An 18,073-nucleotide genomic window follows, 5' to 3' on the forward strand; every position below is an offset into this window, starting at 1 on the left:
TAAAAATGATTCATTTCTTTCAAAAAAAAAAAAAGAAACATACAACTTTCCCCTAGTTCTTTAATGCTTCCTCACCACCACTATCATGACCCCAATTCTACTTTACAAATCCGGCTAGACCGGAGGATGTACACACGTACAGATAAGAGCTGGAAACACAGGGAATCCAGGACAGATAAACCCCTCAGGGCCAATAATGAGAGCAGCCTTACCAGGACGGGAAGGGGAAGGTGGGGGCGGAAAGGAGGTACCGATCACAATGATCTACCTATAACCCCCGCCCAGGCAGATAGACAACAAAAGAGTGTGTGAAGGGAGACCAGTCAGTGTAAGACAGGAAAAAATAATAATAATTTATAAATTATCAAGGGCTCATGAGGGAGGGTTGCAGAGGGAGGGGGAAAATGAGAAGCTGACACCAAGTTCTACTTTCTTAGTATGCCTATATGCAGGCCCAGAACTGTTGGGCATGCTTATAACAGAACTGGAAAAAGACTTATTCTTCTGACTGTGATCACAAGGAAACCAAATGGTCCAATTTACTTCTTTGCAGCAATTTGCTTTCAGTCAGTAAGTGCCTTGGTTATCTCACGCTACCTCAATGGAAACGGCATACGCATAAGGAGTGACCACGCAGAAATGTACTCTCACAGTTTGAGAGTCGGATTTCGGGGTACCTGCTACAAGGCAAGGCTTTCTCTCTCTGCTGCTTCTGCAGAAAGGTCTGTATCCCTTCAACTTCTGCCCTGGTTTCTTAGAGATCTGGTGTCTGGGCATCTACTTTACCCCATCTCTCCTCTCTTCTAAGGCGCCCCAGGGATACAGTGGTGACGAGTTGGACTGCGGTACGCACGGTCCACAGGTGGGCTTTCTACTCCTGTCAAGAGTTACAGTCTGGGAAACCCTCAGGGGATCGCTCTGAGTCAGCAATGATGGCAGTGAGTTGGTTTTTTATTTTTGGCTTCTCCTCCCTTCTATTTGCTCGCTTGTTTCATCCCATTTTATCTCCAAAGAGACTGACCCAAGATACACCCACTGCTCATCCTGTCTCAGGAACATAGCAAAGACACTGAGGTCCCACATGGGACTATTGCTTCAGACATAGAGCTTAGGGTTTACAACACATATTTTGGGGGGACTCACGTTTCACTCCACATCAGTAAGTGTTATGTTGAATCACCTTTGGGTGATTATTCTTTTCATTGTGAAAAGCACCACGTGTAAAAGTAGCACTGGCGTGAAACATTTAAAAGTATACTCCTCCAGCACTTGTTCTCATGTTCCTGTAGCACAGCGGTTCTCAACCTGTGGGTTGTGAAGCCTTTGGGGGTCGAATGACACTTTCACAGGGGCCGCCTAAGACCATCGGAAAACACTTATTTCCGATGGTCTTAGGAACCCGAGACACCACTCCTCCTTCAGCCTCCAGGCAGGTCCGCCACACGCAGATATGCTGATCTGGTGAGAAAGAAGCTATCTCAACCCTCGCATTGAAGTTGGCTTTTTACACATACTGTCGCAAAATGTTAGCAATGTAGTTTACTGTTGCTATATTAAGACCGTTACCCATTTTATACCATGCTTCAAGACAAAATTTAAATTATTTGTAATTACAAATAAATATTTCACAATATGTAATTACATATTGTTTTTGTAATTAATCATTATGCTTTATGTTCAATTTGTAACAATGAAAATACATCCTGTATTATCATATACTTACATTACAATTCATAACAGCAGCAAAATTAGTTATGAAGTAGCAACGGAAATAATTTTATGGTTGGGGGTCACCACAACATGAGGAACTGTACTAAAGGGTCACGGCATTAGGAAGGTGAGAACCACTGCTTTAGTGGAACCCCAAGAAGACATTAGCCCCTGTGAAGAAATGATCATAAATGACGTCAAGCCCTGGGTTTTCCTATTGAAAGGGCAGTTTTACCTGATACTTTGGGAGCTGCTCCTTAGCATGTGGTAAAGATCCCCCGGAAGAACTGTGGAAAGACAGGCTGCTGCTGCTGCTGCTGCTGCTGCTCACACTGCTGCTTCCCTGACAGGACCTGGCTGGCCTCGTAACAGGGACATCCTCCGGGTTCTGGGTAGAGGGACAAGCAGGAAGCACTGCTAAGTACATCAGCTTCATCAACACATTCCTCATGAGGCATTCCTTTTTAAAGAAACGGTGTCCAGGCTGATTAAAAAGCCAGAAGTTCTTCCTCCCTTGCTAATGACGGCAGAAAACAAGGTAATTGTGGGAGCAATGCTGAAGAAGGGCACTAGACAAAAGATATTAATCCTTTATGTTTCTTAAAAATAGGCAACTATTATTTACATGTCAACTCATACTTTCAAGGGTTCTACAAGATCTAATCTGTTTTGGTGATCAGAACTTTTAGAGTCAGAATCTGTGGAATGGAAGTGGAGAAAGACATCAATTCAAATTTTTAACGAGCAAATTGAACTAAGAAAGCAAAATATTCACTTGGAGAGGCGTGGCTTGCTGCTTCTGGTGGCAGGCCTCCTCTAGGACTCATCCAGAGCTGGTATAGGAAGGACAACCAGGAAGCCTGAGCTTATGAAAAGTGAAGTGGCCAAGCCCCTGAATGGGAGCTACTGGGGACTGACGTGTGATGCCAACAGGTCTTTAAAGGCCAGAGATGATACAGGATTGTCTGCGGTCCCTAAGTAAGAGTTCAGTGCTCATTTTTATGAGTGGCATTTGCATTACACCACAAGGAAGACTGTGTAAAGGTGTAAAGATAAACCTTTGTTAATTACGATCTGCTCCCTCACAAAACACACATACTCCCTACAGAAGCATCCTGTACCTTCTACGAGCGGGCTGCCAAAAGTTCCTGGAAATTTTCCATTCTCTTTGATTCCATTTCTCCTGAAATTTTGGAAGCCCCACTGTACTCGAGATTGTTGTATGCCAATCTCCCTTCTTCTCTTCTGTGCAGCTTTTGCTGGGAGTGGCGTGGCTGTGACTGGCTGCAGTTATCTGATCTCCAGAGTGCCAGTACACGGGTAGTCCAATGCAGAAACCTGCAGTCATGTGCTGGACACACTCTCATGATAGAACTATTTGCCAAGGGGACAGGGTGCACATGAGCAGAGTGTAAGGAAAGCACTAAATAGAACGTGTGGGGTCACAACAATCACTAGCAACAATGACATCAAAGCCAAGCATGGCTATTCCCGCACCCTGCACCCGACTCCCCAGCAACACCCTCTTCAGATTCTGCCCTGGTAGCACAGCAGTTAAAGCACTTGGTGCTAATCAAAATGTCGCTGGATCAAATCCATCGGCTGTGCTGTGGGAGAAAGATCTGGCAGTCTGTTTCCATAAAGATTTGTACTCTTGAGAACTATGGTAATCCACTAGAGAGCAATGAGACTGTTTTGGTTTTACTTAAGTCATAATCCTAGTTCAGAGCCCTGTGGCTTAGTGGTTACACATTGGGCTGCTAGCCACAAGGTCCAAAATTCAAAACCACCTGTTGCTTCACGGGAGAAAGAGGGTTTTCTACTCCTGTAAAGAGTTACTGTCTATGGAATGATAGGATCCCTGTATTAATTCCCAGTTAATAATAAATTTAAAAAAAAACAAAAACCGCATCTAAAGGTCAAAAAATAAAACCAAACTCCCCAAAAAACACAATGAAAATGCAAGACAATTTGCAATTTGGGAAATAAATATAAATATATATACTGGAACTTGGAGGTGGGGGGGCAGGTAGGGTTACTGTCTTGGAAACGCAGAGGGCAGGTCTACCCTGTCCCATATGGCTGCTATGAGTCCACATGGACTCGATGGCAGTGAGTTTGGTTTTCTGAAAGCCATGATCCAGACCCTCAGAGATCCAACTCCAAACCCCAAACATTGCCATCGAGTCGTTTTTGACCCGATGCAGCCCTAAAGACAGGGTTATAATTTCCCTGTGGCCCATGGGTTCCTGAAACTAACTCTTTGCAGGAGTAGAAAGCATCATCTCTCTTCTACAAAATGGCTGGTAGTCCCCAAATGACACGAACTGCACTGTGCCTTCCAGACTGCTAGAGCTTTGGGTTGGCGTGCAACCTACTTAAGAGTCTAATTGGAGGCAGTGTCTGATACAGTGAGTGACTAGCGCACTCACTGTACAGTCTTTGTAGCCTTGGGCAAAGTGACCACTTCCCTGAACAGATGCCACCTTTCTGACTACATGAGCCCCTTCTCAACAAACCTATGCTGCAGACGCTGGGTTATTTCAGCTGTCATACTAAGGTTCCCACTTCTTCTGAAAACTGGTGAGAATTCTTCCCGTTCATCTCTGGCAACACATCATTAGGAAATCCTGGTGATGAGATGTGGGTGTTCAACTAAACCACCTATGCTAGTCTTTCAGAGAAAGGGGAAACCATGTGGGAAATCATGGGGAAAGTAGCTCCTGTCCACCAAACGACGGGTAATGTTCACACACCGCTTCCATTAAAGCTTGCTGCGAATCACCTGAGAGATTCTGGTCTCCAATCCCCACCTGCCTTACAAGCCCAGCAACTACTGTAATGATTAGCTAACTGGCAGAATTCCACCTTAGAGCTCTGTGGAATCCACCCAGGAAAACGGCCTTGAACCAAGCACTTTCTTCCTGCAGGAATGATCCTTCTCAAAGGCAGGAAAACAGGCCCGTGGCCCAGATGAGACAACGAATGTGATACCAACTGTCCACATTACAGGTCCACACACCGACAGAATGTGGTGAGTATAAAACCAACACAACTCACACGTGCTGCTGCTGAGACGCCTCCATTGATGGTAACCTCCGTGTCAGAGGAGAACTGCCCCCATAGGATGTTCTTGGCTGTAATCTGCATGGGCGCAGATCACCAGGACTTACTTTCTTTTCAAACCATTTTATTGGGGGCTCTTACAACTCTTATAACAATCCATATATCAACTGTATCATGTATATTTGTACATGTTGCCATCATTATTTCCTAAACATTTACTTATTTGTTTTCCCAATGTGGTAATTTTTTTTAATTAGGGGATCATACAACTCATCACAATCCACACATACATACATCAATTGTGTAAAGCACATTTGTACATTCATTGCTCTCGTCATTCTCAAAACACTTGCTCTCCACTTAAGCCCCCGGCATCAGGTCCTCATTTTTTTCCGCTCCCCCCTCCCTCATGGGCCCTTGATAATTTATAAATTATTATTTTGTCATATCTCGCCCTGTGCGACGTCTTCCTTCACCCACTTTTCTGTTGTCTATTTGAGCTGTTGGTATCAGCTCTTCTTGTTTCCCTCCCACCCTCGTGACCCCTTGAAAAATTATAAATTATTTGTATTTTCTTATCTTCCACCGACCGCTGTCTCCCTTCTCCAATGGATTCTGTTGTTTGTACTCCTGGGGGGGGGGCGGGTAGGGGTGAGGTTATATGCCGATCATTTCTACCTATTCCCCGTTCCTCCCTCCTACCCCCACCTTCCCATTACCCTCCAGGTATCCTACTCCCACTTCTATTCCTGAGGGATTTATCTGATCTGGATTCCCAGTGCGCTGAGTTCTTATCTGTGCCTGTGCACATGCTCCAGCCTAGCCCGCAGTGAAAGGCAGGACTGGGGTCATGACAGTGGGCATGAGGACACTTCGAGGAACCAGAGGAATATGGTGTGTTTCATCGGTGCTATACTGCACCCTGGTTGACTCATCCCTCCTTGTCACCCTAATGTGAGGGTGTGTCCCATTGTCTACAGATGGGTTTTGGGTCTGTTCTCCAACATCCCTCTTCTCAACAATATGTCCTTTTTATCTGTTTGTTTGGGGTTTTCTAATGAGCAGGCATTTCTTTAGCAGTGCTATTGGGTGAGTTAGGAACCATCAACCTTTACAGGTTACCAGCTAATTGCAAACCATTCCCCACCCACCTCAGGCAGATCTTGGTAAGGAGAAGTGGCAAGTTAATGAACATGACAATAGTCAGTACCCAGAGATTTTTTTTTTTAAACTTGGTGACAATGTAGGATTACCAAGGTTGATGCCACAGTCCCTGAGTAGAACAGTTAATGTACTCAGCTGCAAAACAAAAGGCTGGATGTTCAAGTCCACCAGAGGTGCCTTGAAAGAAAGGCCTCACTTCCCAAAATTGGCCACAGAAAACCTTACAGAGAAGAGTTTTACAGAATTTATTTGCCAGGCACTGGGTCACTGAATGGACTGCTGTCCAGAAGACACCAGTCCAGCAGGCTCGGCCACTCCCCGTTGACACATGTGCCTTTACCTTTCCTATTCTGCCTCCATGGGGTCGAGAGCTGGTCTGGCCTCCTGCTACAGTCGCCAGCACCCACCCACACGACACCTGCCCCCAAGTCCACCTCTTCTGTGCGCCACAAAGAAAAGCAAACAGACGAAAGCCTCGACCAGTTAGGTTTCAGAAACACTCGCTAACAACGCATCTTACCATCATATAGCCCTACAGTAAAGAAAGCGATTTCATTTCGTCTCAACCAGGGTGCCGCTCATTAAATGCTGGACTGCTCAACAGTATCCACACCTAGCAGCTTCTCCACAGGACAAAACAGGGAAATCTGCTTCTAAGGAGATGTGTGGCCTTCAAAACCCCATGGAGTGGTTCTACTGGCCCAGAGCTACTGTGAGTGCGTCACAGTGGACTCACCGGCAGTGGGTTTGGTTTATACACTCTCCATTTACGTCTATTGAAAACATAAAAGGGGGCTTCAAAAAGTTCGTGGAGAAGTTCCATTTTCTTTTCATGTCATTTTACCACAAACGTTTGAAGCCCTTCATATTACCTGTACTTCCTGTTAGTAACTCCTTATGGATTTTAGAGTTCTCCATTTCCCTATTGCACGTCACACGTGGCATCACCATCTTACTAGATTGCCTCACACCTGTAAATTCACCTTGTGCATGTGGTTGACTGCTCACCCCTGGCTTGCTACCTACTTTACCAACGCTGATCAACAGCACAGGGCCTGGGGCAGGAGCCTCCTGAACCGGCAAAGCACCGGGGAGCTCAGGGAGAAGACTGTGAATTAGTGCACGGTGGACCAGGGAGCACATTTAAAGGTACAAACATAAAAGATAACAGCAAGTCCACATTTCATACCTGAGCTGCTCCCTCCTCTTCAACCTCGTGAACAGCCTTAGAGTCAAACAAGACTTGTCTGCCTCGCCTTTCGCAGTCCTGATAAACGATCAGGCGAATTTCACTCAGGTCCAATTCCGAACACGACCAGCTGTGGGTTAGAAAGGACAGAGAAGTTATACACAAAACTCGGGGTATCTCGAGTGGCTACGCTTCGCCGTCGGTGTCCCTGTGCAGCCAGCATAAGGCCACAGTGTGGGGAGCAAGTCTGTGACGTCCCTCAGTCAGTGAAGAGTCTGTGCAAATCCATGTCTGGGGATTCCCAAGTGCCGGAAAAACACTGGCAGCTATGGCACAGTCAAAGTTGGGGAGACTGCTTGAAATAATAAAGCTTTGGAAAGAAAAAGCCTCCCTTTGAAGCTGGTTGGGGCAAAGAAAGCAGCCGGAGAGAATAAACCTGGATGGTTGGGCTCTGGCACAGCTGCCCCACAGGGCAGGGAAGTACGTGGAGGAAGTCAGTAGAGCCTTTTCTTCATCTCACCCACCCGTGCTCTGGGCAAACAGAAAGGGATACGCATCATCCTAAAGCTTATTCCGTGTCCTCTATTATGGCTGCCTCTAATACAGACGTTTTGAAATCCAAGCACAGCGTTGTACAGCACCTGACTTGCTCACAAAAACCACCAGCAATACAGGAAGCATGCACAATCCTAAGCAAACCAAAAACTACTGGGATAAAGTCCCTTGGAAGAAAACGCAGACTTGTTCTTGACTAAGAAATGGTGGGGGTCTACCGTCATACCACCCTGAACGTGCACGATCTCATCTGATCTCAGAAGTTAAGCAGGGTCGGACCTAGGTGGGAGAAATGGCAGGAACTGCAGAAAGGGTAACTGTTGAAAATACATTACTATGGGCATTTTCAACGCCAATCCAGACACTCTTCTCCGAGTGTCTGGATTCCAGGCACCGTGGTAGATGAAAGGCTTTCAGCAATTAACCCAAGAGACTTAAGGCCTATTTTCAAGAAATTCACCGTCTAGTAGGGATTATTGAGCTACGAATCGATGCGTTTCAACTGTGGTGGAACACAATCTCAAATATACCACAGACAGCTAAAAGAACAAATAAACCAGTCATAGAGGAAGCAAAAAACCAGGATGCTACTTAGGCTAAGTAAGACTGTGGTTCACGTTCGTTGGGTATGTTATCCGGAAAGACTGGCAACGGAAATCATGTTTGGCAGAGGGCCAACTTTATAGTATTGTAATATACAAAGCAAGTGATTCATTCTTTATTTGGGGGATTAACACTGACTCAATTAAGCTGAGGGAGGGCTTTCTACTAAATGAGCTAAAATTTAGTAATGATTGACTACCACAGCTTCCTAAATATCTCATTTTATTTTTCAATTAAAAAGTAGAAATAATGGCTATAAGTATGCCAGATTGTTCCGCTATCTTATTCAAACACTTTAAAAGTATTTTACAAAATAAAAATATTTTACAAAGTATGAGGCCCTAAGTTCTCAAACGTGGCTGACCATTAGAATCACCTGGAAATCTGCTGAAACGACAGCTCCCGGGGCTCTATTTGAAACCTCATGAATCATCATCTCCACAGGAGGAAAGCTATAGGTTTACCAAATCCCCCGGTGATTCCAATGATCGGCCAAGTTTGGGAACCTCGGTTACCTCTGTTCTTCTTCCAGGTAAATGTGGTTTTGCTATAACAGCAGCATGTCTGACAATTTGCCCCCCACTGGTCCTCATAGAGGGACTTACAGGTGAGAATTTGGTGAAGGAAAGAGGGGTAGACAAAGGGGAGAGAGTAAAGGTCAGAATGAGATAGGCCTGGGGTCAAATCTCAGCTCTGCTTCCCTGAGCAGCACCTGCAGAGCCCATTGGGAAAATCAGACCACCTGTGAGGAATCCCCAGCACACAGTCAACAGGAATCACACATTGTGTATATTCTGTCCAGATTCGTGCTCACTTCCACATTGAACCAGCTGATTGTGGAGATTCTAAGAGCACTAACCACCATTCCCAACGATTCATTGTGGGCAACTCGGTATGATTCAGATGAAATATAAGCCTCAGGCTTCTGCCTTGAAATATCAGACTCTTTCAAAGACATTCACTTTAATAAATGACCGCATTTTCTTTGCTTTTGTTGAAGCACAGTCTTATTTATTTGCTTTACAACCAAAGCAAGATGACAAGGAAGTAAGATGTTTTGTCTATCTCCCCCTTTTCAGTAAAATTTAAACAAAACGCTTGGATAAATGCCTTTCCATTTCGAAAATTCCACGATACCATGGTGTGCTGGGATTAGAACTGCAACCAGCCTTTATTTCTGGAACTACCCATTAAAGGTGGAAAACAAAGTCAAAATTATTTCCCTCATATACAGCACGCAATAATTCAAATGATTCTAAGTGAAGAAAATGAAATTCTCTTCAAAAAAAGATAGAACCCTCAATTCAAAAGTTTATTAAGTACCTTGTTTTTATTTTATAACATGCATATAAAAAAGACTGGAAGAGTTTACAACGACTATTAACAAACAATTACTTCTAGAGAGATGAAATCGGGATCAGAGAATATCTGCTTCCCTTCTACTACTTGAATATCTTACCAGGAGCATGTAAGTCTTTTAAGTACAATAAATGAATTCAACAAACTAGTTTTTACACAATATTTCTTGTGCCCCACCATTCCACAATTTTAAGTTTAATGTCGCTCCGAATTTATGAGCAAGCTGAAAAACTCATTTAATATTAAAAACCTACTAAGTATGAGATGAGGAGCCCTGGTGGTGTAGTGGTTATGCATTGGCCTGCGATCTGCCTGGTCAGCAGTTCAAAACCACCAGCGCTCCTTGGGAGAAAGACTGGACTTTCTACTCCCACAAACAGTTAATCTCGGAAACCACTGGGGGTTGCTGAGTCAACATTGAATCGATGGGAGTGAGTTGAACTGTGAGATGAAGGCGCCCCTGGTGGTGCAGTGGGCTACAAGTTGGGCAGCTAGGTCCAATGCCACCAGTTGCTCCTTTAGAGAAAGAGGAGGGGTTCTGCAGATTTACAGCTCCAGAAACGAAGGGGCAGGTTCTGCTTTTCCCTATAAAGTAGCTACAAGTCAGAATTGACTGGCTGGCAATGGCTTTGGTTTGGGTGCATAGGACCCTTTTGGAGGGGTAGAGCGTGGCGTTAGCAAGAAAATTAATATGGAATGTATAGTCCCTGCTCTAAAGGAATTCAAAATCTAAAGGAAGAGCTGATTGTGTGGATCTTGAAAGCAAGAGGCCGCGGGAGAAGAGAGAATGCAGGAGAGGAAACAAAACCTTTTTAGAAGCAGTGACATTTGAATCAGTGAAGTCATGAAGCACGGCAATGATGAGACACAGGAAGAACAAGGGACACAGCCATTCCAGGCTAACAGCACAACAGAAACCACAAACATCAAATCAGTGGTTGGAATATGTCCACCACTGGAGAAGAACTGCATAGGAAATAAGGCTGGAAATGTCAGGGAATATATTTTGTGTTCTACAAGCAACAGCATGTGGCTCTAAATCAGTGGTTCTCAACCTGTGGGTCGCGACCCCTTTGGGGGTCAAATGGCACTTTCACAGGGGTAGACTGATTCATAACAATAGCAAAATTATAGTTATGAAGTAGGACCAAAAATAATTTTATGGTTGGGGGGTCACCACAACATGAGGAACTGTATTAAAGGGTCGTGGCATTAGGAAAGTTGAGAACCACTGCTCTAAATCCTTGAGGGTAAATGGCATGACCTGGCCTATGTTTTAAGGCGGTAACTCAAGCGGGTTGAGATCTTTTTCGGGGCAAATACATTCCTCAGGTTTTCAGAAGGAACCGAATGAGAGAGAGAAAACAGCAGGTGCATAATCTGTTCCAAGACCAGTTGTAGTGTTGGCATTTGATTCTTCCCTAGAGCTTCCACAGGTATCAGGTTAGAAGAGACAAGAGTATGCCCTCATTGAAGGTAAGCGTATTTGGAACATATCCTTCCCTCTTACTCTCACACAAGCAAGCAGCCTCACATTGTCAAACCATAGTTCACAAGAAAAGTTTAAAGGGCTGATGGTGCCCGGCTATCAAAAGATACAGCACTTGGGATCTTAAAGGCTTGAAGGTAAACAAGTGGCCATCTAGCTCAGAAGCAACAAAGCCCACATGGAAGAAGCACACCAGCCTGTGTGACCACGAGCTGTCAAAGGGATCAGGTATCAGACATCATCAGAACAAAAAAATCATATCATAGGGAATGAGGGGGGCGGGGGGGGAGTGCGGAGTGGAGACCCAAAGCCTATTTGTAGGCCACTGGACATCCCCTTACAGAATGGTCTCGGGGAGGAGATAAGCAAGTCAGGGTGTGATGTAGCAATGATGAAAAATACAACTTTCCTCTAGTTCCTAAATGCTTCCTCCTCCCCCACTATCAGGATCCCAATTCTAGCTTACAAGTCTGGCTAGACCAGATGATGTACACTGGTACAGATAGGAACTGGAAACACAGGGAATCCAGGGTGGATGATCCTTGCATGACCAGTGGTGTGGGTGGCGAGACAGGGAGGGTTGGGGGAGGGTGGGTTGAAAAGGGGGGCACCGATTACAAGGATCTACATGTGACCTCCTCCCTCCCTGGGGATAGACAACAGAAAAGTGGGTGAAGGGAGACGTCGGACAGGGCAAGATATGACAAAATAATAATTCATAAATTATCAAGGGTTCATGAGGGAGGGGGGAGGGAGGAGGGAGGGGAAAAATGAGGAACTGATGCCAGGGGCTTAGGTGGAGAGCAAATGTTTTGAAAATGATGAGGGCAATGAATGTACAAATGTGCTTTACACAACTGATGTATGTATGGACTGTGTTAAAAGTTGTATGAGGCCCTAATAAAACGATTTTTAAAAAAAGAATAAAAGTTTAAAGAACAGTCTTGTGACTCAAGATTGTGAATGCTTTGAGAGTCAGGTATGACAAGAAAAGCTAAATGGCCCATGCAAAGGTAAACTGTGAACAAAACAAAACAAAACCAACAATAATAAACGCATCCCAAACTGGCAAATACTACCCATTTAAACAAGTTCTTACTGCAAGCTAGTGCACAAACCTTAGCCCCTGTTCCTATGAAGCTTACAATATTTATGATGAAACTTATACTTATGATGATACTCTCCCAACCACTTGTAGTTACACACTGGTCTTTTTTCTGTTAATCTTCCTTCTTAGTAAAAAAAAAAAAACTTACCAGAATATTTGCATGAGGAGGTCTGAATGACTATGCCTGAAAATAAAGGAGGGATGGGGGTAGAGGAAATCGAGAAATTATGCTTGAGGTAGCAATCAGAGTTCTCACTCTGTCAGCAAGTAACATACATTATTCCCTGACCAGTAACTTGCTATTTCAAGAGAATTATGCAAATAGCTGGCAGTAATAATTTGCAATTCACTTATTCTCTGCTCAGCTATTAATTTCAGGAAGACAGCTAAGGAAATAGTATTTTAAAGATTACGTGACTTGCTTTGTTCCCTTATTTTTTATAAGGCCAGAGAAGCTGCCTGGTATAACTTCAGAAAAACTGTAGAAAAGTCCACCACTAAATTGGTGTCCAGTGGTCAAGAGTATAGTAAAAAGTGCTTTGAAATTATAATGCCCTTCAGAAGGTTTGATACATAAACTAACGATACTATTTTTAAAAACTATTTTAATTAACTGTTACTGGTGGTACAGCGGTTATATGTTGGGCTGCAATCCACATGGTCGGCAGTTCGAAATCTGCAGCAGCTCCTCAAGAGAAAGACTTGGCTTTCTATTCCCACAAACAGTTACAGTCTCGGAAACCATCAAGGGGCAAGCTAATAGTCAGCATTGACTCAATGGCAGTTGAGTGGAAAGTGTTGAGTTACCTTATCCTAAGAGATTCATACTCAATGTTGGTGTGGGCTGAGTTGAATTGAAGAATAAATCCCTAGAATGAGCTATGAGATGAAATGGAAAGGGCACTGTATAGATAGTTCTGAGTTACGTACCTGCCCCCCCCCCCAACCCCTGCATTTCTTCCTTCCCCACCCATTTGATCGCCTGGCATGACCCAGACACCATGAAGTATACCAGGAACCATCGGAGTGAACTATTATATCCAGTCCTCAATATGCTTAGAGCCTGATGTTGGAAGATTGGCATAAAAACAAATAAAATATACTGTTACAAGTACAGAGATAAATGTCTTATAAGAAACCTAACAGGTGATGAAATCAAGTCCACATATTGGGGTGAAGAGTGGGCACAAGTCACAAAGGGTGTGGACACAGGTTAGTGGTCACTGGGGTCCATGCAGCACCTGAGTCTTGCCCTGTACTTTCAATCCAGAGGCGTCTGAGAAAACCCTTACTCAATGTCTGTTCTACATCACAGGCTGTCGCACAAAAGGACAAGTATGCAAGTAATCTTTTTTTAATCATTGCAAAGCATAATTCACCGATCAAAGAAAAATTCACTGAATTCCTAAGGCCGGATGTTTCAGATTAGTTTTTGTATTATTATTTTAGAAGGATTCATATACCATATATATGGAACACCTTCTCGAGGGCTTGGGACAAAATCAAAACCCCTGAATTGAGCACACTATTCCACTCACTAAACTTATGAATATTCATCCAAAGTGGATGACAGGTGATAGTCTGAGCCATAGTAGTGCAGTAGATAAGTGTGCTGCTAAAAGGTCAGGGATTTGAAGCCATCAGTGGCTTTGTGGGAGGAAGATTTAGCAGTTTGTTTCTGTCAAGACTTATGGCCTTGAAACCCCACGGGGCAGTTCTACTCTGTCCTATTTGGGTTGACAGGTGTCAGAAATGACTTGATGGCTGTGGGGGTAAAGGGTCTCACATCATCCGTGCAGGTAAATTCCAAGTATCTTTGTCTGAGATTTTAAAGATTGGAAATTATGGGATAGAGACTATCAGTCAATTTATTGACTACCATGTCAGAAGGAAAGCCAAAAGCAGATCTCCAACATTTTCCTAAGACTAATCTCTGACAAACATGTCAGTAAGAAATTCAGGTGTAAATAGGTTGTGACCCCGACCTTGTTCTCTACCCACCACCTCTCCTCCACTGAAAGAGTGCTATAAGCATCCGTGAGAGTCACAAGGGGAAATCACAGTAGGCTTTGTGTAATGCATTTACACAGTATTTACACAGTGGTAACATTATGAGTCACAGTGTGGTCTGAGGTTTGGATGCTGACCTACAGAAGAGAGAAAAAGAAAAAAATACTCCTTTTTTGAGTTTGAGGTGATAGCAAGTAAAATACTGAAAAGATGTAAAGTTTCCATGTACACTCAAAGACACCAGGCTTTAGACCCCCTGACTCTTGGGGCCACCTTGGCACCCAGAGAGAGTCATGCATATCAAAATGCCTGGGCTCTGTTTATGGTTAGATGCCATCAAGTTGGCCCCAACTCATAGCAAACTAACATGTAACAGAATGAACATGCCTGGCCCAGCGCCATCCTCAGTCTTGGTGATTCGAGCCCCTTGCTGCAGCCACTATCATCAGCCCATTTCACCGAGTGTCTCCTACGGCGCTCAAGTCCTTCTCCAGCGTGTGGACCCTCCTCCTATGTCCAAAGTAAGCAATACTGATCCTAATCACAGTCCTTCACCAATTAGCCCAATGGTTTGTCCTCTATAATCCGCTAGAGCTAAAATTACCCACCAAGGTCTCATCAGTTCAACTCTCACACTAAAATGCAAAAACGCTCAGTGCCATGGCGTTAATTCTGACTCATAGTGACCCTAAAGGGCAGGGCAAAACTGCTCCTGTGTGTTTTCGAGACTATCAATCTTTAGAAGAGTAGAAAGCCTCTGTGACTCCAAATTATCTACTAAGTATGTAGAGTCATTTAGAATAGATGAAAAATCATCTAAATTACTTCATGGTATTGCTTACCCTTTGAAGTGTTGAAGAGCAAGGATGTCATTTTGAGGATTAAAATGTTCCTGGTCTGTGGGGGGAGGTCAGATGAGCAGGCATTTCCCCCCTGAAGGCAATCAGTTGCCAGACTGCTGTCTCATCCCGCCACAGGGGTGGGCCTGCTCCCTGCCTCTGGGGACAATGGACAGGCTCCTGCAGACAGAGTTTTCACCCTACAGATAATGGTTCCTATGGAGACCCAGAAACCCCCAAGAGGTGTATAGGCGTGGGTCAGCAATATAGACCTCTCTCTCTCTCTCTCTCTCTCTCTCTCTCTCTCTCTCTCTCTCTCTTTCTAACTGCTCTCTCCCTGGTCATTTCCCTCTCCACCCCCTCTCCTCTCCTCCTTGTTCCCTTGCCCTCCTTCCCTTGCCCCCCTCTCCACGTGGACCACCAAGCTGGGCTGAGGTGAGCAATGCTACCATGTAATGTGTCTGACTGCATTATTATTGTATCTCTCATGCTCTCGATGACTTTAATATAATACTTATATATCTCAATCGTACAATTGTGCTTACTGAACCTGTGGGTAGTAGCAGCGGGTGGGGGCTGGCCCCTCACCTTCCCTCACATTTAACTTAATACTACACTGGTCCAAGTACTGGTATTTTCAATAACCCGTATGCATGTGGATATTGGACATAATATAAGGAAGATGAAGAATCAATGCTTTTCACTTATGATGCTGGAAAAGAACATTCAAAGTATCATGAACTTCCAGAGGAACAAACCTATCGGTCTTGGAAGGACAGCCAGAATGCTTCTTAGAGTCGCGGATGGCGAGGCTCAGTCTGACACACTTTGGATATGTTATCAGGAGAGAGCTGTCCTGGAAAGTCTTCCGACTTGGTAAAGTAGAAGGTTAGCATAAAAGAGGAAGAGTCTCAATGAGTTAGGTTGAGAGAGTAGCTGCAACAATGGGCTCAAACATATTGTGAGGCTGGCACAGGACCAGATAGGCAGTGTTTCGTTCCATTGGGCATAGAGTCACTGTCAGAACCAACTCAAAAGCACCTAACAATAAAAACATTCCTTAACCCACACAGATGTACTCTATGATGAACATGCTTCCTAATGGAAACAGCTCTCTAAATGACAGAACTCTCTTTTTCTTAAATAAATCATTTTATTAGGGGGTTATACAGCTCTTATACCAATCCATTCATCCACTGTATCAAGCACATTTATACCTATGTCGCCATCCTTTTATCATTCGAAAGAAACTTCTATATCAAAACCACCCACCCCTGCCCCCTAAAGCTGACAGTGTGAGGATGAGGGCAGAGCCCAATTAACATCAGGGATTCTGGTCACTGGGGTCACACTTGAGCATGATTTTCAATCCCAATGGGAGACTAAGAGCCGAACACGGACTTGGATGCAAGCATGGAAATTGCCATCGGCCACATGTTGCAGTCTCAAAACATGCCCTTGGTGTCTACTTCTCGAATGGCTGTGCGCACCAGGGGCACAGTCGTCATCCTGGGGTCCAAACCCTTGAGCACCACAGTACCTCCCAAACGTGTTGCATAGATGCCAGCCTGGATGGCAGCTTCTGTCTTCTACACTCAACGCTGACCTCCGGCTGGTACCCCAGCAGGCCTTCCACTTTCCTGGCAATTTCCTAGGAGCTCTCCCCTTGGAGACATGGCGGATAAAATCCGCCCCGACTTCCGGGGCTTTGGCCAACCAAGAGGCAGACAGATCAGTCACCACCACTTGAGCTGCTGCCATTGCCTTGGCCCGACTCCACACACAGAGACCTTGTGGCCCAGGGTGACTCCAGCTCGACGGCAGGCATGGATCCCTACAGAAAGTGGCTCAGCCAGGGTTCCTTCCTCAAAGGTGACCTTGTCAGGAAGCTTAGAGCAGAAGTTTGCTTTGTGCTTATAGAATTGACAGAGGTTTCTGTCATCAGGGGGCGTGATTCAGAAGATGGTTGGGGACAGATTGTACCGGCCAATCTTGCAGAATGCATCAGTTTCTCAGGGAACACCAGGATCAATAGCAAAATAGTCACTTGGTTTCAGGTGCTTTACTAAGAATCCCACTTTGAAGAGTGTTCCTGAAGTTTTGTGCCCCAGCACCACTGGCTTTCTCAAATGAAATCCCTGATTCAACAGACCATGCTGCCAAGAGTGGACATTTGAGCCTCAAATGGCAACGGAGTGCCTCTTCAGCAGCAGCTCATTTGGCCCTGGTTGAGAGATGGGGTAGTTTTCCAGATGCAGGTCACAGACTCCATGCACCACCAGGGAAATGTTCTCCGCTTTGGTCACTGCCAAGGCATTCGATCCCTCGGAGGTTTGAAGCTGGTGTCCACAGGGTGTACATACAGTAGATCTCAAAACCAGATCCTATTCTAGAGCACCAAGACTTGAGGGCAATACAGTGGCATGGAGCAGTGAACTAACAGAGAGGACGGGGCCAGGCCCAAGCCAAGCTATGTTGACCCTCTCATCAAAAGAAGGCAATACAGAGGTCAACACTAAAGACATAACCCAGGGAGAGAGGCAGGTCTGTCCAGACCACACGGGAGCAAACTAGGAGTGAGAAAGACAGAGAGTAGACCTCATCATGACCCACCGAGTCTTGGGGACAACATCCCTGTTCCGATCAAACAATGCACAGAGGACTGTAAGGCCTGCCCCACCATGAGATACTATGTCCCCTCACTGGCCCATAGCCCTATGGGGGACAGCACAGGAGACAATGTGCGGAAAGTGTGTCCTGTCTGCCCCATGCACAGCAGGGTGAAATGCAATGGGAGTGCACAAGGGCAGCAAGGGGAGCAAAGTAACTAAGTCCCCAAGGAATCATGAAAGTAGACTTCTCACTTGGGGGACAGGGCTTGGCACCTCATCAGACTTAATCGGAAAACATACAAAAGGGTAGCAGACAGACCTGAAAGTATCTATTGGGGATTTTTTTTCTTGCTTTGTTTTGTTTGTTTT

The 18,073-nt window shown here is 44.8% G+C and overlaps 1 protein-coding gene across 3 annotated transcripts in view; it reads right to left on the bottom strand.

Moving 5' to 3' along the window:
* The window catches only part of FNIP2 (folliculin interacting protein 2), a 112,668-nt gene that overhangs the window by 80,005 nt on the left and 14,590 nt on the right, over positions 1–18,073 (bottom strand). For 2 of the 3 annotated variants that reach the window (XM_004708740.2, XM_030887169.2), the window contains exons 2-3: positions 7,130–7,259; positions 1,946–2,098 (exon numbers count right to left, since the gene is read on the bottom strand). In XM_004708740.2, coding sequence (XP_004708797.1) covers positions 1,946–2,098; positions 7,130–7,259 — 283 coding nt within the window. Of the gene's footprint in view, positions 1–1,143; positions 1,219–1,945; positions 2,099–7,129; positions 7,260–18,073 lie in introns of those variants that run through there. The other variant, XM_045295737.1, reaches the window with a different exon arrangement.

This window comes from Echinops telfairi, unplaced genomic scaffold, assembly GCF_000313985.2.
Source record: "Echinops telfairi isolate 266 unplaced genomic scaffold, ASM31398v2 ScPeMD7_5868;HRSCAF=6743_0, whole genome shotgun sequence".
Lineage (NCBI taxonomy): Eukaryota > Metazoa > Chordata > Mammalia > Afrosoricida > Tenrecidae > Echinops > Echinops telfairi.